The sequence below is a fragment of the Ictidomys tridecemlineatus genome, chromosome 13 (assembly GCF_052094955.1).
Source record: "Ictidomys tridecemlineatus isolate mIctTri1 chromosome 13, mIctTri1.hap1, whole genome shotgun sequence".
NCBI lineage: Eukaryota > Metazoa > Chordata > Mammalia > Rodentia > Sciuridae > Ictidomys > Ictidomys tridecemlineatus.
Window position 1 is genome coordinate 93,543,547 of NC_135489.1, and position 21,963 is coordinate 93,565,509.

A 21,963-nucleotide genomic window follows, 5' to 3' on the forward strand; every position below is an offset into this window, starting at 1 on the left:
TTTCTTCTTACTCTATTTCAAAACTTTACTAAACTCTCCAAGTTAAATGTTTTCTCGTTGGGGTAAAGGAGAATTAGGTTGAAAAGTAGGATCTAGAAAGGAGTTATACTGCAAGAAACAGTGTTGTGTTTCGGGCTTTGCAGACGTGCAGTTTGCAAGAGCAAGGTGTTTTCTCAGGCTGCTTTTCTGAAAGAGCTGTGCGAGTCCTCTTCAAGTCTGCAGGGTCTGCTTCCTGTTTGCTCACAGAGAGCACATTCTCAGACCTCTTCACTTTTACCTCAAGGTAGTGTTTGCTTCTCACATTGCTCATCATCATAAGTCACCCTTTCGTCCTCCTATCACTATTATCGTTTCATGAGTCCCTGGATGGGAGATTTAAGCCAGAAATAATTTAGAACAATAAAAGCACATGCTTCTGCAGTATTCTTCTTAAATACTATATCGCATTTAAAAATATAAGTTATGGGGCATGGACCATCCTCATTAACACACATGTGAAAGTACAACTATAATGTGTGTACACACGGTGCCCGGGGACAGCAGTCCTCGGTATTTACTGAGCAGATGATTTCCTTCAAGGTGGACGTGATTTAACTTACAGATGTTGCCATTTTTGTAAAGGGCAGTCAGACTTCCCTGTATGAGTTTGCATCACGAGGAGTGAGTAGAAAATCAGCCTTTGGCTTTCAAGGTAAAATGGCAGTAATGGGAGGAAAGTGGTCACTGGAAAAGAGGTAGCACGTGAAATTAATAAAGCTACAATCAAGATGAGAAAAGCAGAAAGTCAAACCGAAGCAAAGGCAACCCCAAAACAAATCAAAAACGGAAAATAAAAACGATGCAACAAACTCAGCAGAGAAGGCCCAGAACCTGGTGGGGCCTAAACCCCCACGTAGGAAGGGTCAGCCCTGCTCTTTGATTTATTCTGCAGGTGAGGCCTCTCCACACTCTGCCCCTTGCCACTCTCCCCTGCATCTTCTTTTTATTCTTCCTTCCTTTCCTCTGTGGTTCTCAGACTGGGATAGTGATTTAGAACCAGTCACCCGGGTACAGACTTGTTCAGAGAACACGTCGGAGGGGACAGGAAGAGCCTCTTAGGACTGCAACTTGAAGACCCAAACTGTCTTTCCCTCCATCTGATATTGTTGTAGGGGACATATGAGGCAGGGCACCAAAGATAGAAGAAAGAAACAGTTTTATTTGGCTGCAGCCAGGTTCAGAGGGCACAGCTTTTGCTGTCATCAATCAATCCCCTGAACCCCAAGTTCAGGGAGTTTCAGAACTTTATACCCAGCATGAAAGGGGAGGGGCTCACAAGTTCACAGTCTGCAGAAGTCCACATAAAGCAGATTTTTCTTTCGATGTTCTGGGCAAGTTAACCCTTCAAGGACAGCACCTGAGAAGGGAAGAGCTTCTCCTCCCCTTTCTTTCCTCCCCTGCCAGCTGTTACCATGGAGCCCAGTTGGTAACTTCTCTCATCTTAGAAATGTAGACATCTCCGTGAAGCCCAGCTCAAGGCCAGAGGCTTTGTTAAAGGATTTGTCTTTTTATTATCTCACTTTGCATTTGCAAACACACTTCTACAAACTACTCTACTGGATAAATGTTGTGAAATACTAGTAAAGGGGCCTTTGGCACCTGGAGTGCTGATTTCTTCCAGGCCAGTGGCCAAGTAAAATATAGCAACAGGAAAATAGGAAGTTTACCTACACTGAACTCTTTTGTAGACTCTTTTGCTGACAGTCCTAAAAGCAACTATGGTGAAGATTTCTGGAGAAGCTTAGTGAAGATTTTCTGTGGAGGAGGGGGTGCCACTACAATATGTCTCTGTACGAAGATATCCCGGGGTTTTTTGATGGGTCTCCTTGTGAAGCAGGGCATGCACTTTACCTAATGCTAAACTCTTCCTCCCTGATGAATTCCAAACCTGATTAGAACAGCTGTGCCTGGTCTATACCAGGTCTGACTTTCTAGGCAGACCTAATCCAGAGGCACCAAACGACTTGTTGCTATGTAGAACGCTGAACATGGACTGAGCAAGGACAGCAGCAAACCACATCCCTCCAGGATGCTGCTCAGAACCCGAGGCCAGCAGTTTCCCCAGGCTTCTCATTCCTATCTCCCTGGACACGGAGCCTCAGATCAACCTGCCGGTTTATCTGCTCTCAGGATCCCTGTCTCCCTAATGTACCTTCCTACTGCTCTCCTCCTTTCTTGCAGTTCTATCTTCTATATCCCTCATTTATAAGGAAGGAAGAAAGGAAGGAAGGGAGGGAGAGCATGGGAATAGGAAGGAAAGAAAAGAAAAAAAAAAGACTTGCTTAATGTTAGAATGTTCTACTGTAGAAAGAAAAAATTGAGACCTCTCTATTAGGGCAGCTCAGGTTTCTAATTGATCCCCCCACTGACCCATTATGCAACATGAACAGGTTGCTTAACCTCTCTGAATTGCATTTCTTCATCCCAATTTCATTGTGAAAGAGTAAATGATATCATACACCTAAAATTCCTATAATGGGTCTGGGGGTGTGGCTCAGTGGCAGAGCACTTGCCTGGCATGTGTGAGGCACAGGGTTCGATTCTCAGCATCATATAAAAATAAATAAAGGTCCATCAACAAGTAAAAAAAAAACTTTAAAAAAATTCCTACAATGGCACCTGATTCACAAGAAACATTCAGCAGTATTAGGTGCCAGTCTGTGATGATCATGTTGATTGAAATCCAAACCTGTCTTTTGGACATCACTGTCCTAAAACCCTTAGGAACACACCTTCCTCATGTTTCCTCATCCTCCTTGTGGTGAGATCTGAAAGCAGTGTTATCAATCTCCCATCAATTGCAGAACAATAAATTTCCTCCCTCACAAAAATAACCAAACACAGTGACAAAATAACTCTTCTCCTAAATATCACCTGAGTGTTGCCCCCTCTGCATTGCATGGCCATTGTCACGGACTAAACTCCAAGGCATTCCCTCACATCTACCTCCATCTCCTCCATCCCGACTTCAGAACTTGCACAGCTTTGAGGCAGACCCATAAGACGCCTGGACTGACCGTGCTTGAGCTTCGTGAGCTCCAACTGCCCCACTCCAGCGCTCTCTCCCACGGCCACCTTGACCATCGGTTGGGATGGTGGTGCCATCTTTCAAATCTTGGATCCTTAAATTCTACAGATTGGTGTACATTTCCAAATACTGTCAGAATTCTCACCTTCATACAGATCTGCTTTGGACATGTTGACTTTCTGACTTTATCCGCCTCTCAAGGTCTAATGATCCTCCTTATGCTGTCACAATAGTATATTCATTTTTCACTCACTCTTTTGTCAATTTGTTGGCATGCTAGTGTCAAAGTCATCCATGACAACATCCCTACGGAGGCTAACCTGGGGCCGATCCAAGGAGCTGCCTCCTCAAGTCCTTCACATATTTGAATGTTAATGAGAAACCCCAGCCCTGCAGAAGGGGGCCTTATACATGACCTCCAGCCTGTGGTCTTTAAGCCTCCAGGACAGTGTTCCCAGCCTTGACTCACACTGAAATCACCAGGTGGATCACCGAACACATGCTCAGGTCCCCTACACCCGAGTTTCAGACTTCAGTGACCTGGGCAATGGCCCACGTAGGATTCTCAGTGTAAAAAGATGTTGTCACTAGAGGTCCCTTTGGTTCCTTCCATGTCCAATTCTTTCTTCCATTCCACATGGCGGCCGTACACACAGCCAGACTCCCTGCTCCAATTCCACTTTCCCGCATGGCTCTTACCACAAATACTTGAATCTTATGAACAACAAATAGATAACAGGCAGAAAGTCCCTTTCAGAAATTTGACATAAAACATAATCACCTCTTCCCCCTGTTTCAGAAAAAGTACTGTCTCTTTCCAGTGTCTTCTATATCCTGGGTCCTTCTTCCTACCACCCCCTCAGGTAACTGTTCTCTGAGTCTCTCTTATACCACTCTCTCAGGTTTCCACCACGATCCCCAGCGCTGTCACCTGCCTCTGGTTTATTCCTGCCCCAACATGGGGAAATCGGACCTGCACCGTGGTGGTGCTGCGAGGTGAGGCCTTAAAGAGGTGCTCAGCTCCTTAAGAGGACTGATGTCACTCCTGCAGCCTGGGTCCCTTACCTCCAGAATGGCTGACTGTACAGCAAGACGACCCCTTGTGTTTTGTGGCTTCCACACACACCTGCCTGCCCTGCTGCTATGAGGTGAGCGGCGTGGGGCCCTCACCAGAAGCCAAGCAGATGCAGCCCTATACTCTGGTCCTTGCCAGCCCCCAGAGCCACAGGCCAAACTCGACCTTTGTTCCTTATAACTCAGGAATTCTTGAAAGTAGTAGACCGAGTCCCCCAGGCTGTAATCACACACAAGTGTCTCTAGGTTCCCCTTCATCCTCTCTTCTGCTCACACACGTCCATCTCCGTCCCCAAGCATCACACTCCTACCAAGCCTTACTTGCTTCCTCCGTTTCCTCATCTCATGTTCCTCCTAAAGCCCTTGCCATCAGGCATCTCCTGTCCTCGGGCAGATAAGGTTACGGATCATTTTATCTCTCTCATTCATTGATACGGATATTTTTGTTTCACTCTCACAATAATCCCAACAGGTGCATAGCAGAGCAATACCTACCCGTGTTGATGAAGACGAAAGGTGTGAAAAGGTTAAGCTACTGGTCCGCACAGCTAGTAGGTGGTGGACCCCACCTCTGCCTTCTTTATCTACCTTCCTACTCTTTCCTCCCGCTCACCCAATCTTGGCTTGCTCGGATGGCAGCTCTGTCCTGCCTGATTTGCCATTCCGAGTGTTTGAGTCCATCTGAGCTAGACTACAGAGGTAGGACCATCATTTCCACAAAGCCACCCTTAGGATGCCCACATGTGCCAGAAGAGAGGTCGGGTGCTGAAGGCTCCTACTAATGTTTTCCCTTCGGCACCTTAGCCGGCCAATCAGGTCCAGCCACGCTGATTGTGCCACAATCTGAGGAGCCTGGAAGGTGAGGATCAACAGAGAGAAAGAGGTAGGAAAAGAGAGGGAAGATGAGAAGAGAAGACGGGAAGAGACAGACGAGGGTGACTAACCCACCACCGAATGTTCTGGAGCCCTGGAGCAAGCAGCAGTTTGCCCTAAGATGTGACCCCATGGAATCCTGGTAACCAGAAGTTGCAAGCAATACCCAAGCAGGCAGCCCATGAAAGATGGGGGGACGGGGTTGTGAGAAGATATATATATATTCCTGAGCCCAGACTCAGGTGGACCCAGAGCCTGCTCAGTCTGACCAGAGTCACAAAGGTAGTTTCCATTCAGAACTAATTTAAAAAAAAAAATATTTCATCTCATAGCAAAAAGATTTGGGCTCAGATGGGGAAAAAAAATCTCTCAACATTAAGATTCCAAACAGAATAATAAATCGATGGTACGCCTTGTGAGAATTCAACAAATGTATTCAAATATGTGTTTGTAGCAAATTAGTGAGATGTGATAAGGACAATGCCTTCTCAGAACAGGGGTGTTCTAACTGTGACCTGGCATCTCTGACGTGGAAGCTCTTGAAGAGAAGCTAATTTTCATTTGAGTTTGCTTAATTAACTAATTAAGGAAGCAATTCTGATTCGAGGGTGGAAAAAAATCATTGTTAATGTAAATTTATTGACCATTTTACATTTTATTATTTTGGAAAAGCAAGGGTGGAGAGGATACTGCCAGAGTAATTTTGCATTAAGTTTTTGGGTGTCTTTTATAGTCATTTTTGCAAACTTCTTTACAATAAATACAAGCCTTTTTCGAATCTGAATTTCTTTCCTTTCAGTCAGAAGTTTTGCTAATGAAGCTTTTGCTGGAGTGGAGCACAATAGCTCCCCAGGGACCTCTTTCCACCATTGAGGTACTTTTTCTCTTTCTCTCTCTTAAAAAGAATAATATTGTGTCTTTAGAATGTTCCAGGCGCCCAAAGAAAGACAAGCCATTTGATTTGAATGATTTGAATGATTAATAAGGACATTGACGAATACAAAATAAGAGATAAGAGTTCAAATTCAAAACGAACATCGATCTTTAAAAATGGAGAACAAAACCGACATCTTCTGCATCATTTCTGTCTGATACGCTCGATGCTGAGCCTAAGTGGTTGATGTTTCTAAGGCCCATCTTTTCTCTTCGGGCTTGCAGCTACTTCAGAAGTGATGCGCTGGCCCTTGAATCTTTTACAAAGGACAACTTTCCACAGCACCCAAAGTTGACTGCACAGGAACATTTGTGAAAGGAGAAATGTGATTTTATTTCTGTAAAGAAAGGCTTTTACAGGAGCATCTGTCGAAGGGGACAAAAACAGGAATTGGAAATATGGACAGAAGTCACTTGAGAGCCAAGGGCATCATAGCTCAGTGGTAGGAGATGTCTAGGGCTGGAGATGTGGCTCAGTGGTAGAATAAAATTGTCTAGCATGTGTGAGGCCGAGAGAGAGAGAGAGAGAGAGAGAGAGAGAGAGAGAGAGAGAGAGAGAGAGAGAGAGAGAGAGAGAGAGAGAGAGACACCTGGTTCAGGTCTTACTCCTCAATTATGAGGAAGAGCGTTTCTTGTAAGTATTTGTACACTGTCAGAGCTATGCAAAGTGTCTTGTTATAAATAAACAGAAACATCTATAATGCAATCCATGACATGACTAGATAACACATTCCATTTAGAATATCGTACTGTTAATATTTATTCTTATCCATGTATTAAAAAGGACACATTAGGCAAAAATCCATTGTAGAGATGATTTAAGATTCTATCCATATGAAGGAGATATGACAAAGTCCTCCTCTCTTAGAATTCTCAGTATGAAGTGAACAATGCTGTCTCTAATAATGAAATGGACTAAGTGATACACATTTTAGCCAGTAGTCCATCGAGATTAATGTACACAGGCATTCATGTGTGTCAAAGGTATAGCTGGGCGAGAACAGAGTGAAAGTCATTGCCCAATAGAACAGAAAATAACTGAATTTCAACTGTTGTCAGGGAGAGATCAGGCAGACCAGTGCAGCTCCTGGTAATTCATAAAACCTCTGGAAATGGAATTGTCTCAGAAGCCATTTCTGTGATAGAGAAGGAATAATTTGGTGAATATTTTCAAGGTGGAGGGAAATATTTTGAAGATGGCAGGCACATGGCTTTCCTGTTGGTCGAAGGGCCCCAGGCAGAGGTGATGAGATGCAAAGCTTTGGGCAGGGATGCCCCCAACCAAGGACAAACAAGGAGTGCTCATGAGCTGGATACGGTGGTGCACACCAGTAATCCCAGTGCAGCAGGATCACAAGTTCAAGCCAGTCTGGGCAATTTAGCAAGAACTTGTTTCAAAAAACAAACAATAACAACAACAACAAAAAAAGAATTGGGGATAGAGCTTAGTGGGTAACGTGTCCCTGGGTTAAATTCCCAGCACCTGGGGAAACAAGTGATCGTGAGGGTCAAGAGTTGTAACCCTAGTGATCAATCTGGCCTCAAAAATTGGGAAACCGAGTCAATGACTGAAATGCAAAAGGAGGTCATCCTGGAAGAAAGTCAGGGTTAGAGTGGTGGACAGCGCCCACGGCTCCCACAGCAAAGCAACCCATTTTTATGAAATGTATTTTGAAACAAAGGTGATGTGTCACCTCTGTTCACGAGGTGCCCCAGCGAACCCACCCAAATCCTGACAGCTTTGTACTCATCCGTTTTCCTCATTTCAGATGAATCCTCTGTGATAACTCCGATACCCTATCTATCAACAGAAAGGAAGCAGAGGACACAGCAAAGCTAATTCTTCTTTGAACTTCAATAATACGTTAGAGCACAGTAATATAATGAATAATACTCGTTAAGCTTTACGTCATTGTTGTTATTTATTGTAGATTATTTATTAAGGAGGCCCAAGTTCATCATTCAGCCTTCCTTAGGCTTCTTTTTTTCCAGCTTATTGCAGCGTACGTGTGTGTAGGTGTGTGTGTGCGCGTGCAAATACATGTGTGTATATACACCGAGGAAACACTAACACGAGAAATAAGTTCACCCTGTGAATGGAAAAGGGCACAGATCAGAACTTAGCATGAGCTGCAGCTGCCTCTGTGGCAAACGGATGCTGAACCACTCAATTTTAAGCCTAGAAAGAGAATCAGTGTGTGTCTATTAGTCTGTCACCTGACATTGCTGTCTGTATAGGTCAAATTCCTTAGATGCTGGCAATTCCACATGGTTCGGCCTGTAGCACAAGACTGGATCCTGCCTCCACCTTTCACTTCATAATAAAAAGAAGAGAAGCTCAGGGCTGGGGATGTGGCTCAAGCAGTAGCGCGCCCTCCTGGCATGCGTGCGGCCCGGGTTCGATCCTCAGCACCACATACAAACAAAGATGTTGTGTCTGCCGAGAACTAAAAAATAAATATTTAAAAAAAAGAAGAAGAAGAGAAGCTCACAGGTGCTGAGCCCCTGGTGCTTGGTCAAGGGTTTTACCAGAGGCCACGTCAGGAACAGGGCTCAGTTTTACCCTCCATTAGATGGTATCCCCACCCTAGCCCATGATCATCTAAGCTGGAGAGCTCAGGGCCTGGATAAATATCATTCACAAACATCAAACAAACATGTCATCGAAATACCACTAAAATAAATATCAAAACTAGAATCTGATGCCTCCAGTCTAATTCCATGGGGCTTATAACCAAAATAAATGTTAACACAGTGAGAATGGCATTTACCCTGAGTGAGATACGTATTAGATATTAAAAAGAAAAGAAAGAAAGAAATATATATGTATACCCAATAAGTCTCTTCCACAGTATTCCATGTGGCCTCCCTCTGTGAGTCTCTTTCTGACATGAGGCTGCTCTTCCTCATTTGAAAGCCCATGAAAGTCCCCTTCCTTCCAACACAGTGATGTCCACATGGGCCACTCCACCCCAATCCCTCTCTCCTCTTCACCCCCTACGGTCCCCTCCCTCTCAGGGCAAGACAGGCCTGCACGCTCACTCTAAGGCTTTATAGCAGAGCTTTGCCAGGTGGTTTTCATCCTGGAGAGACTTCAGTGGGTAACAGAATTACATAATTTAGCCAGGCACCGTGGCGCACGCCTGTGATCCCAGAGGCTGGGGAGGATTTCGAGTTCAAAGCCAGCCTCAGCAACTTAGCAAGGCCCTGTCTCTAAAATTAAAAAAAAAATTAAAAATGTCTGGGATATGGTTCAGTGATTAAGCATCTCTGTGTTCAATCTCTGGTACAAGATAAATAAGTAAATAAATAAAAGAATTATATTATTTATTACTTTAAATGAATTTTAATTGCTTTGAATTTAATTGAAAAGACTATACGACACATGTAGTTTAAGCCATACATGGATCCATTTTAAATATATATATATATATTTACTCCTTTTCTTTTCCAGAGGGGAAAATTCCTACAATTATTTTTCTAGTGGACCCTTCCAGAAATGTCCTGTATTTTACATGTACACATTATACCTATAGATGTAGATATTCACTTTGGAAATTTCAAATGGGAGAATATTTTATTCTCTTCCTTGCCTTTAAAAAAAATCTTGAAGTTCACTATCAGTCAATATGTTTACCTCATTCTCTATTAAGGACAGGTGTTATTGCAGAGTATCAATGTTTGAATTTATTTATCAGTCACCTAGCAATTAGAGAACTGTATCAACATATCATTTTATTATTATAAAATGGTATAATCTATGCGTGTTCCTACATGCATATATGTGCATATATTAATGCCGTAAGGGTGAGATTCATTCCTGCAAGTAGAACTACTTCATGTAGCTTGTACATTGAGAGATGAAAACATTGCTCTTTTTGCATTACCTTCATCCAGAACACCGCAAGGAGATAAATTTTGAAATATAGATATTGTCAAATGGCTGGTTATCTAGGAGTAGTATCAATATATATTCCCACCAGCATCTGAAGTGGTGCTGATTCTGAATCCTCCAAATTCCACTCTCAATTCAGGAGCAGGCACATAACAGGCCTAGCTCTGGGGTCGGGCAGGGAGTTCAGATTCTGCAGCCAGACTTCTTGGGTTCAAATCCTTGAGCCATTACCCATTCAATCTGCAGTTGGGTTAAATAGACAAAACCTGTAAATTTTTTTTTTCTTTCCTTGATATTATCTGGGAAGACCATTAGTATCTACCTGGTAGAGTCTTGTTAAGGATTTAAACATATACAAAGCACAAAAGAATCTTGCTGGGTACACACTGAAGCACTCAGGTTGTTAGGTCTTCAAACTAAAACTTCTTCATTTTCATTGAAATTTTTTTTTAACATGAGTCTTAGGCTAAGCAGTACTATCCATGATCTCGCAGGGTTGGTGTACTGTTTACATTTGATTTTAAGAGACTTTACACTTAATGCGTAACTGTAAAAGTTGGAGAAAATAAAATGTTTTAATCCATCCTGCTGAGCTGAGGAGAGTCTCAGTGCTGCGGCTTTATTTTCGTTTCTTCAATGTGTAAGCAAGGCGAACAGCATTTCATACATTTAGGAATCATTTCTTGGTCTGGGCTGCTCATTAACATTTCTCATTTTTACATTGCCTTTCCGTCCTTATCCATCAATGTGTAAAGGTACTTTTATAGATAAGGAAATTAACAGTGTGGTGTCCATTAAAATCTCATTTGCCAATCCTGGATTGATATCTATGGTGGCATTTTTTCATGTAGTATTTTTCTAGAAAGATAATTTATTTGTCTATTCAGTGTGATCTGGGTTTGCATTTTGCTTAAAAATATGTGCTCACTCCAATACTGTAAAGGCAAACTTTCTCCCAGAATCCTCTGAGACTGCCTCTATGGATGCCTTACTTTAAATATATGCAATCTATTTTGATATAAAGACTGAGGTCAGGGGCTGGGGTTGTGGCTTACCGGTAGAGCGCTCACCTTGCACATGCAAGGCCCTGGGTTCGATCCTCAGCACCACATAAAAATAAATAAATAAAATAAGATCTTGTGTTCAACTACAATTAAAAAATAAATGTAAAAAAAAAAGAAGGGAGCATTATTTTGTTTTCTTTTTGCAGATAACTACTTAATTGTCTTCATACAATGTATGAAGTAACTATTTTTCTTATTTATTTAAAATATCATATATTTGACATGTCAGCATACATGTTGTAATTTATTAACGGGTACCATATTTTTCTCCACTGTTCTTCATACTAATATTTGGCATCCAAAAATCCAGAATTCAGCTTTATTATATATTTCTCCTGTTTGTAGGACTAATTTCCCTTATTATAATTCTTTATACTAATTGCTTGGCTTATTTTTTTTTTAAATTAATTTTTTTAGCTGGGCATGGTGGCACACGCCTGTGATCCCAGAGGCAGAGGAGACTGAGGCAGGGAGATCCCAAGTCCTAAACCAGTCTCAGCAACCTGGTGGTGCCCCTAAGCAACTTAGTGAGGCCCTGTCTCAAAATAAAAAATAAAAAGAGCTGGAGACGTAGCTCAGTGGTTAAGCACCCACAGGTTCAATACCTGGTATTTAAAATTATTTTTTAAATTGACAAATGTTCTCAGGGTTTGGGAAGCTGAGGCAGGAGGATTGTGAGTTCAATGCCAGCCACAGCAAAAAAACAAGGCGCTAAGCAACTCCGTGAGATCCTGTCTCTAAATTTAAAAAAAAAAAAGTAGGGCTGTGGATGTGAGTCAGTGGTTAAGCCCCCCTGAGTTCAATCCCCGGTACCCCAAAATAAAGCTGATTAATGTATTCATTACCTCACGCACCGTTTTTGTGGTGACAGCACTTGGAATCTACTCCCAGTGATTTTCCAGAACACCATAACTATAGCGGCCCTGTTGTAGAACAGATCTCTTGAATTTATTCCTCTAATGTAATTGCAATTTGGCATCCTTTTGACCAACATCTCCCCAAACAGCCTCCTCCCCGCCAGCCAGCCCCTGGTAGGCACCACCAGCTTCTCTGCCTCTGAGTTCAACATTTTTTAGATTCTGCATCTAAGTGGGACTGTGCAGTGTTTGTCTCTCTGTGCCTGGCTTATTATACTTATGTCCTTTCTCCATGCTGTCATGAAGGACGGACTTCCTTTTTAAAGGCTCAGAGTACTCTGCCATGTATATATACCACATTTCCTTTCTCCATTCATCCACCCATGACCACTTAGAGGGGCTCTGTCGGCTTCTATGAATAGTGCTGCTACAGACCTGGACTGCAGGTGTCTCTTAGACTTGCTGCCTCATTTCCTTTGAATGTTTGCCTAGTAGTGGGGTTGCTGGATCATTTGCAAGTTTTATTTTAAGTTTTTGAGGAATCTCCATACCGTTTTCTATAATAGGTGCACTAATAGAGATTCCTACCAAGAGTTTCCTTTTCTCCACACCCTCACCACTTGGTATCTTTCCTTTTCTTATTACCGGGGATTGAACTCAGGAGCACTCCACCATTGAGCCACATCCCTAGCTCTATTTATTTGGAGACAGGGTCTCACTAAGTTGCTTAGTGCCTCACTGTTGCTGAGGCTGGTTTTGAACTTTCGATTCTCCTGCTGCAGCCTCCCTAGCTGCTGGGATTATAGGTGTGTATCACCATGCCTGGCTTTTTTTTTTTTTATAAGAATCACTCTAAAAGATGCAAGATGATATCTCACGTAATTTTAATTTGCATTTAATTAAATTTAATTCCCTGACAGTTATTATTAATTAGAACTTTCACTAACTATATAGAGGGCTATTCTCCCTAAGATGAATTTTATCATGGTAGCCAAAGTTTCTGTGCAGGAAAAAGCCCTACTTGTCAGTATCTTGGATAGAAGCAGAGTATATATACTCTACTTCTTTTGAAAGAAAACCGCTTAGGTAAGCAAATAGCTCTGATTTGTCAATGTCACTGAATGAAAAATGAAGGCTGTGACCTCTCTGGAAGTCTGTAGTTGTAGGGTAGTTGTTTTCAGAAAGTTAAATGACTCACAGTCGGGATCCTAGAGGGAAATCAAAGGATTCTGCTGGTAAACCAGGCTTCCATTGAGAGAGTCTCCTTCAGGGCCGTGGTGAAGCTTTTCTTAAAGAACCCACAAGGGAGCATGTTAGTTAGGTTTTCACTGCTGGGACCAAAACACCCGACAAGAACAACTGAGAGCAGGAAAACCTTATCTGGGCTCGTGGTTACCGAGGTTTAGGCCATGGTCAGCCAACTGCTTCCACTGCCCTGAGCCCGAGGTGAGCAGAACATCATGGCAAGATGTTCCCCCTTCCCACAGTTACCCTCCAGTCCTCTCAATTTATTAATCCATCAAGTGGACCCATCCACTGATTGGGTCACAGCTCTCGCCATCTGATCATCTCACCTCTGAACATTCCTGCATCAGCCCAGGGGATGTGAGTGGCCACCTTGTATCCAAGCCACCGCGGGGGAGATTTTCACTTTTACCAAGACAAAATGGGACTGAGCTGTTATATGGATTCTAAAGGTGACCAAAGAACAGAATCCCTGACAAAACAGAATCTCTCACTGTGAAATTAACCAGTGAGATTCTGGAGTAGCCCTGTCATTCTTAGTATCATCCTAAGCGCTTTCAAAAGTTTAGAGCATGGAATAAGGAAGGAGCTGCAAGAGCTTGTCCTTCAAGGCGTTGGGGGTCAATGATGGCATTCCACCGCCATCTTTGATTATCTCATGACACTCATCCACAGTTGCCATTTTGATTTTCCACAAAATTCCTGGGCAATTGATTCATTCAAGAGAACACAAGTGTAAGTTCAAGTTGCTTCTGCTGTGTCTCAAGGTCACAGGTCTACCCGTGGAGCTTATGCGGTCCTGACCCACATCCTTCCCTGCAGGGACTACCTCTGTGCCCCTGGTGCTATCGGGATGCAGAGGGCTCCCCCTCACACTAACTGTACTCAGATGAATAATATTAAATGAGAAATATTAACCCAAGGAGCTTTTTAAAGGTTTTAGCTTGAAAACAGAAAAAAATGATCATACATTATTAATAGAGTCCACTGACTACTGAAGTAACTTGTTGCATACTTTCTAAAAAATGCTTTCATTGTGGTAAGATAGATGTCACTGGGAGCTTAACATTTCAATCGTTTTCAAGCCTACAGTTCAGTGGCATTAAGTACATTCAGATTATGCATCCGTCACCACCAGCCATCCTCAGAACTCTTTAAATCCTGCAACTGAAACTCAGAGCATGCCTTTTAACGACTCATGAAGTGGGCGACACCCTGTGACGCCCTTCAGTTTGCAAGGAAGAAGGCCCAGAGCGTTGGAAAGGTCAAATTGTAGAGGTGTCACTTGATGTGGCACTCCTGGCTTGCACAGACCTACCTCAAAGGAATTTTTAAAGCTTGGGCTGCTTGACCTTAAACGCAGCTTAAGAAACACTTCCCATTCAATGGTCACCACTCGCAGGAAAGATTCTGTCATTACTGACGTTCTTTCTCTTTGAGTTTTGCTCTGAGGTGCATTACATATGTTCAGAACTAAAATTTTTGCAGAATGCTTCATCAGGAAAAAATGCAAAAAGACTGTTTCTTCACCTTCTTGGAAATCAGGACTTTGGATGCAATGGTGCAAAGATCAGGCATGGAAGTACTGGCAAGCCCAGAGGGCATATAGCTTGATGCCCAGAGTGTTCTTCATAAATAGCAGATGGCATTAGTTTCAATCATGGACAAAATATTTGCTTTTCCCTCTTGCTTCCTATTTAGGAAAAGCCCTTTCCTTCAAGGGAAAAAAAAATATTGCCTAATCTCGAGTATCCTTTGTATGTGCACAATATACATGATCTGTTGATAATGCAGTCAGCTTTATACAGACAATATGCCCAACTTGGTGTTAGATGAAGGGAGGGTGATGCGAAGATGTGGAGATATAGAAGGAACAAGCTGCAGTCACTACAGCCAGAAGCAGAATAAACATCAATGGAGACAGGAGATCAAATGATCACCCCTGAGTCTGGAGGAAACAGAGCTCAGGCACTGCACCTGTATAACAAGACAGGGGCTGGCTCTGTCTGCAGACCTGCTCTCCCTCTGACTCACTGTGTCCATGCCTGTCAGGGGCGCAGGGCTTGTTGGCTACCCAGCCACCCCACCAGCTCCTCTTCTCCCAGGGTCACCTAACTGTTGCCTGGCTCAGAAGATGCACTCATTTGCATTATTGTAGAAGGACAAAGAAGTCACTAAGAGCTTTTCTGTCTGCCTGGTGCTTAGTGCAGCCTCTTCCATCGGGTCCCTGCTCACTCCAACATGATCAGCTCTTCTCTGATCCCCATCTTCATGCTCTTGGATTAGATGCCCTCACCTATGCACCAATCAGGCCAGACCATCAAGAAGAAAATTCAGACAACCTATGCTGCCAGAGAGGTCTACCAGTGTACTTCAGGAATACACGCATGAGCAGGTATATTTAGATTTCCCAGTTTGGATAGTCATACATTTTGGATCCTGGAATGGTTTGGATAAGAGGTATCCCCACATGCAGAGGTAAAATGACTAGATTGTGAAAGCTGTCACCTAATCAGTTCAACTTATTGTGAATGGACTAACTAGGTGGTAACTATAGACAGGTGGGACATGGCTGGAGAAAGTGGGTCAATGGGGGACGTGCCCAGGAAGAGTGCAGCTTCCCTGTGGCCCCTTCTCCCTCCCCCCCCCTTTCTGGCCACCATGAGTAGAACAGTGGCCCTCTGCCATGATGTTCTGCCCCACCGTGGGCCAGAGCAATGGAGTTGGCCAACCGTGGACTGAATCTCTGAAGGCATGAGCCCAACTTTTCTCCTCTAAGTTGATCTTGTTGGTTATTTGGGTCACAGCATCAAAAAACTGACTAACACAGATGCAAAATTCTTTGAAAAGAGAGATATTTACTAAAGAGGATATTATGTGGAATACAAATGAGGGGGGAAAACACTTCTTTTACTAAAACTACTTTTAAAAAATCCTAACATGACTAACATAACTTAACAGGCATGTCTTACACCTAGACACCCTGTCTCCAGTTGCTAACAAAGGGCACCTTCTAAAAAAATGTGATACTAAGTGACTCTGTCATATAGTGATTGTTAGAGTGTACTTAACACAAACTAAGATGGCTGCGAAGTCCCTAAGTCATACAGTCCAATGGTTCCACAATCACATACGGCTGTTTTTGTCTAAAATTTCATTATGAGGCAAATGACTGTATTTTCACATAATATTAATTATTACTACTGAAGGACTTAATATCTGTGGATATTACTTGTATTCCAAAGTAAAATGGTGATAAGATGACCAGTACTGAGAAAAAATTCGGCGGGATTTCAATACAGATGAAAGGTAATTCTTTGAAACAAAACTTGGGAGAAGATAAAGATAAAACTTGGGAGAAGATAAAGATAACCGATGATCTAATTAAAGCAAAACTCATCCTCTTTACCAGAAAGTTAAAAAGTTACAAAACAAACTCACACAATATTATTCAGGGGATACTTTTTTCTTTGCATAAAACATTTTAATGGAGCGAGAGATCCAGAACACAAACAAAACTCCATATACAGTACCAAGAAATAATGAGTCCCACAAGGAAACACACAGCAAAGGAAGAGACGGGGATGAAGGATGGATGAGGTGGGAGGGTTGTGTGTATGTGTGTTCGGGCCTTGAACAAAAGAATTTTATGCAGAAGAGAATATTTATCTGAGAAATGAATCGAGGAAGTTATATATGCTAAGTTACCTAGGGAAAGATTTCAAAGGGACTGAACAGATACTACAAAAGATGGACCTCACTTGACACCTTTAAAGAGCATCCAGAAGCACAGTGTAGCACAAAATGTTATGAAGCCAGAGAGAAGCAGTGAATACAGTCAATTTTGCTTCCTTTAATCTACAAAAGTTCTTTCTTGAAAACAACTACAATTGTACGGTACACAAAATCCATGGTCATTTGCAGCAAGAATTGAAGAAAATAAAATTCCACGAATTTTGTAATTGGAAGCCATATGCAATAGTCCAGGGGAGGACTGGGAGGCAAGCCGTAGTGGTCATGGTGGAAGTGATGGAAGCTGACAGACCCCACATATTCTCAAAGGATTTGGGGTTGACAGGATGCACTGATGGAGCCAATGTGGGGTGTGCAGGAATAGAGTTCACTGGTGACTCCAAGGATCTTGGCTCAAGCAGCTGGTAAATATGGCAATATTTACTGACAGGTGGATGCCCAGGGGAGATAGGTTTGGTGGTGGGGAGAGTGTGGAAGGCAATAATTTGTGTTTAAGCGTGCTCATTTTCTAATTTTTTTTTGACACCCAAACAGAAATGGAGTTTGATGCTTACAGGGAAAGCTTGAAACCAAGTGGAAGGATTGGATAAGGATCTGACCATAGCAAATCCAGCCTGTAGAAAATTTCATAAGAAATTAAAGACTGATCTATTTCTTTACAGGTTTGGTTCTTAAGTCTCACAGAAATAAGTGGAAAATTGACACTAGGGATGACGGCTTGTGGCTGTAACAAAATACCTGAGAAAAAATAACGTAAGGAAAGAAAGATTTATTTTAGCTCACAGCTTCTGAGGTTTCAGTCCATGGTCACTTGGGCCCACTGATTCTGGGCCTCTGACGAGCAGAAAGAGATGGAGGAAGGGGCTGCAGATGCATGTAATCCCCAAGAGCACATCCTCAAGGACTCCCTCCCTCCATCCAGATCCCACCTCCTACAATAATCACCACCTTCAATAGTTCATTCAGCTATGAACCCAACAATGGATTAATCCATTCATGGGGCCAGAACCCTCCTGATCCAATCACTTTCCAAGAGCCAAAGCCTTTGGGGGACATTCCAGATCCAAATGCATGACACCCTGACACCTGATTTGTTTCAGATTCAGACTGTTCTTCTTTCAGATTTTAGGAAGGTCCTATACTGCATACACCAAGCATCAGTGACTAGGCGGAAATCTTACACATGACTATTTCTGCAATAAAACACATGGATATTCCCATTAAGCAGGATAAATAAAGAACATAAACAGCCCCCAAAGTTGGAACATTCAGATTTTGTTGCTATATGAGTTTGGGTTTTATCATTTTAATCTCTCTGCTTCTAGAATTAGGCACTGCAGAGAAGCAAGTGTGGATCTTTAATAATAGAAAACATTAGTGTAGCTAATGAATAGACCCAGACCCAAAAAATTAAAAAGCCATTAAAAAAACAGGATAAGGAGAGCATCCAAGAAATATACAAGGTTGGAGAATAAATTTTTAATGTGTCCTTAACATAAAAATAAAAGAAATAGGCTTTTTAGAAGAGATCTGGAGACACATTCTGTTTTCCTGCGAGAGGAAGGTTAATGCAATAAATCTAAGGCAAGCACTGCAGCCAGTCTGAATCTGTGCTGGAAAAAAATGATAGTAGGTTTACAAAAACATGCAGTTTTCTTTAATCCATAGTGTAAATAATTTTATACATAAAACCCAAATATCTTTAAGCTAACTTATTTTAACTCCATTCATGAAATCTAGAATTATTGCCTAGATAAAGGGTGAAAGCTCATATAAGATATGCAATTTATTATTACAGCAGCAATGACAAGACTATATAACAGCCAATATCAACTCATCCTTTTAAGAAAATGATAAACCTAAGACAATCAGTGAATTTTACTTCTGAAAAAGTAACTGAACAGAACACACCAGAGAGGCCACACTCATCAAGAATCTAATCGTGATTCAGCTTATATTTTCCTAAAAGATATTATTAAAGTCTACCAATCTCTTATTTACTAAAAGCAAGAATGGATGATTGAACAAAGAAAAGGTCCCTTGGATGCTGAGGTAGGTGGAGAAACTCAGCTATCTGCAGAGGCATTTCATAATTCAAACGTGAGACCCTCGCTCTTGGCTATTTTACAACTTTCATGAAACTCCTCAGTCTCTCCATCTCTGCATGGCCAGTCCTCTTGCATCTCGGAGCTCATGTTATTCTGCTTTCTAGGACACCTACCTTCATCACTCTGCAGCACTCCAAGCACTCTCTTCAAGGCCTGTCTAAGCTCCATTCTGCAGTCCCTGGGGTCTGTGTCTCGTAGGTGAACACCCAATAATCATCTCTAGGCTGGTCTGTGGGTTCCATCTCTTTAGCATTAACTTTGGTTCACCCTACAATTCTGTGCAATCAGAGTAGGCACTGAATTTATTAAATGGTGACAATTTGCAGGTCAGAGGGATGGAGGAGGAAGGGCGAGCCATGACAAAGCCCTGCCCCCAAACACTTCTTGGATCAAAATGGCAGGAGGAACCAGATCCTCACAGTACCACGGGTCCGAGTTTTGGTGCAACCATGTCCTAGACAAGAGCAGGGCTGGGAGAGACTACGGTCAGTGTGGTTGCTCAAGAAAGGCGTCCTGGGAGAGGATGAATCCCACTCATTAATTCAGAAAACATCTGCTGATGTTCTGGTCTCTACATGGAAGAGTTAAACTCCATAGAATGCACTTTATTTCCTAGAGCCATTAGAACAAAGTACCTCACACAAAGTAACTAAGCTCCTAGAGGCCAAAAGACGGAGCTGACCACAGGGCAGCTACCTCTGCAAGCACTTGGGAAAGACCTGTTCCACGCCTGCCCACCTCCGAGCTTCTGGTGACCTCAGTGTTCCTTGGCTTGTAGACGTCTTACTTCCTCTTCCTGGAGGGTTCTCTCCCTCCATGAGTGTCCATCTTTATGTTCAAATGTCTTCATTTAGGAGGAGTCATATTGGATTAAGACCAACCCTACTGACCTCATTTTAATGTGGTTGTAAACATCCAATTTCCAAATAAAGTCCCCTTTCAACACACTGTAGGTTAGGATTCCAGCATGTGTTTTGGAGAAGCACAAGTCAACCCAAACCAGAGATGCAGAAAGACACTGTGAGTTCAGAGGACTCTCACGCTGTGATGTGCCTTCAGGAAAGGAAACCAGTTACTCCAGTGAAGCTCAGCTCCGCCCACAGGGGATGGGATGGTGGGGACTGGCGTTTGGTGCTACTTACACTATTTTGGATTAATACGGACCTTATTCTTCTCATTATTTCTCCCTAAGCATATAACCTTTTAGAGTAAGAAAAAAAAAAAAGGAAACAGGGAAAGAAGGGAGGGGAGACAGAAGGTGTTGGTTTTAGAATATCTCTTTTAAATAGCCTTCATCAATGCAGAGCAAGATTTCAAACACATCTGAGTTACTTCCAAACCTTAGGTACCAAATTATTTTTGCAATATATTTCAATTAGTTAAATATACAATAAGTTAAATATTCACAAAATTAAAACAAAAATTATTCCCTCCAAAAAAGGCTTTGAGACATAATCACCAATAGAAATGCCACCATCGTGAGGAAATTCAAAGTCTTCTGGAGGATCTCACTGAGATCTACAGCCTGGAATTTCTCAATGTATCTACATAATAAAGAAAACACGATTTTTCAAGTTCAAAGCCTGTGTTCTTGAACTTGTCCTACTTAGAGAAACTGCTCATTTGTTAAATTTTAAAACTTCAGTATCTTTCAGAAGCATGAGATTAAATCAGAGAAAAATGAAAGAATAAATTCAATATACTAATGTGAAATCATGCAGAGGCAATGCTAAAATATATTATTCAACAAAACGAGGAAAATCACATAGGATTTGTATTATTCTTAATCTTCCACACTACTTAAGGATATAGTAACAAGGGGCTCTTTCAATATTTTCTTTGAAATGGGCAACTTGCTTTCACATAAATTTTTTTTTTCAAAGTAATCTCAATAGAAATATCTTTTGCAAATATCTTTCCCCATTCTCTAGGTTATCTCTTCACTGTTCACTGCTTCCTGTGATGTATGGAAGCTTTTTAGTCATAATCTGATTTTTCTACTTGTAGTTTTGTTGGTTGTGATTTTGGAATTTTCTCCAAAATATCCTTGCCCAAACTAATACCCTGATTTAGTTACTATTCAGTGCATACATGTATCTAACAGGCTGTACTTCCTAAATATGTGTAATCGTTATGTGTCAATTGAAAACAAAATAAAAAGTGTACAAGAAGACTATTTCTCTTTACAGGTTTGCAGCAACGAGTAGTGATTCTTATTATTGGAAAACATACCCAGATGCTCTCTTCTCGTCGATATTGCTTCCAGTTCCTCCCACTGTCACTGAACATCAGGAGGTAGCTGGTCACCCAGTCGGAGCTCCCGTATCCGCCCTGGGTGGCCACAGCCGTGACCTCCATTCTCTCTCCCAGGTCAATCTGCAGCCATTGGTATTTATTTGACACAAGTGGGGTCCATCCACCAGCTCCTTTTTTGAGGCAGAAAAAAAGAAGGAGAATGGTAAGGAGGAGGAGGAAATAACTTAGCATACCTGTTCCTGGAGTAGCAAACAGTCAGCTCAGAAGTCTACATAAACTTGAGAAAATCATAGATTCATGTTAGAGAAAAGAAACTGGACGCGGATAGACCCTACATTGTCTTCACATTTAGCTGGATGACTCCTGCCATTCAGAAGGCCCACGGGAGTGGAGGAAGTGTCTGATGTCCTGTGGGCAGCCAGTTCATCATTCCCGTCATTCCTGGGGGATCAGTTCTGTCCTCTGTCAAACACAAGAGACTAAATTCCTACAGTAAGGCACAGTATTGGGCATTAAGTAAATGAAAATAGTTAAAACACAGTCCTTGCGCTCAGACTGCCTACAGTCGAAGCAGACACCAGTTCAAGGGGCTGGTGGCTGGTGGCTGGGCTCTGGGGTTAAGCACCTGTTTTGCATTCAAGAGGCCCCAAGTTAGATCTTGAGTGTCACAAAAAATAAAAGGGATTTCAAACTGCAGAGTACTTGTGAACAGATCTCATTTATACATGGAATTTAAAGAAGTGGATCTCAGAGGTAGAGAAGAGAACAGGGTCACCAGGGACTGAGGGTATGTGTTGGAGAGACGATGGTAAAACCTGAAAATTAAAAATGAATGAAC

General features: G+C 42.2%; 1 protein-coding gene across 4 annotated transcripts in view; it reads right to left on the bottom strand.

The window, feature by feature from the left end:
- LOC101968704 (contactin-associated protein-like 3) overlaps nt 1–21,963 on the bottom strand; it is a 202,562-nt gene that overhangs the window by 126,862 nt on the left and 53,737 nt on the right. For all 4 annotated transcript variants that reach the window (XR_013429916.1, XM_078030582.1, XM_078030583.1 and 1 more), the window contains exon 3: nt 21,102–21,295. Coding sequence is in view for 3 of the 4 variants with exons in the window: in XM_078030582.1 (XP_077886708.1) it covers nt 21,102–21,295 (194 nt within the window). In the remaining variant the exon portion in view is untranslated. The remainder of the gene's footprint in view (nt 1–21,101; nt 21,296–21,963) is intronic.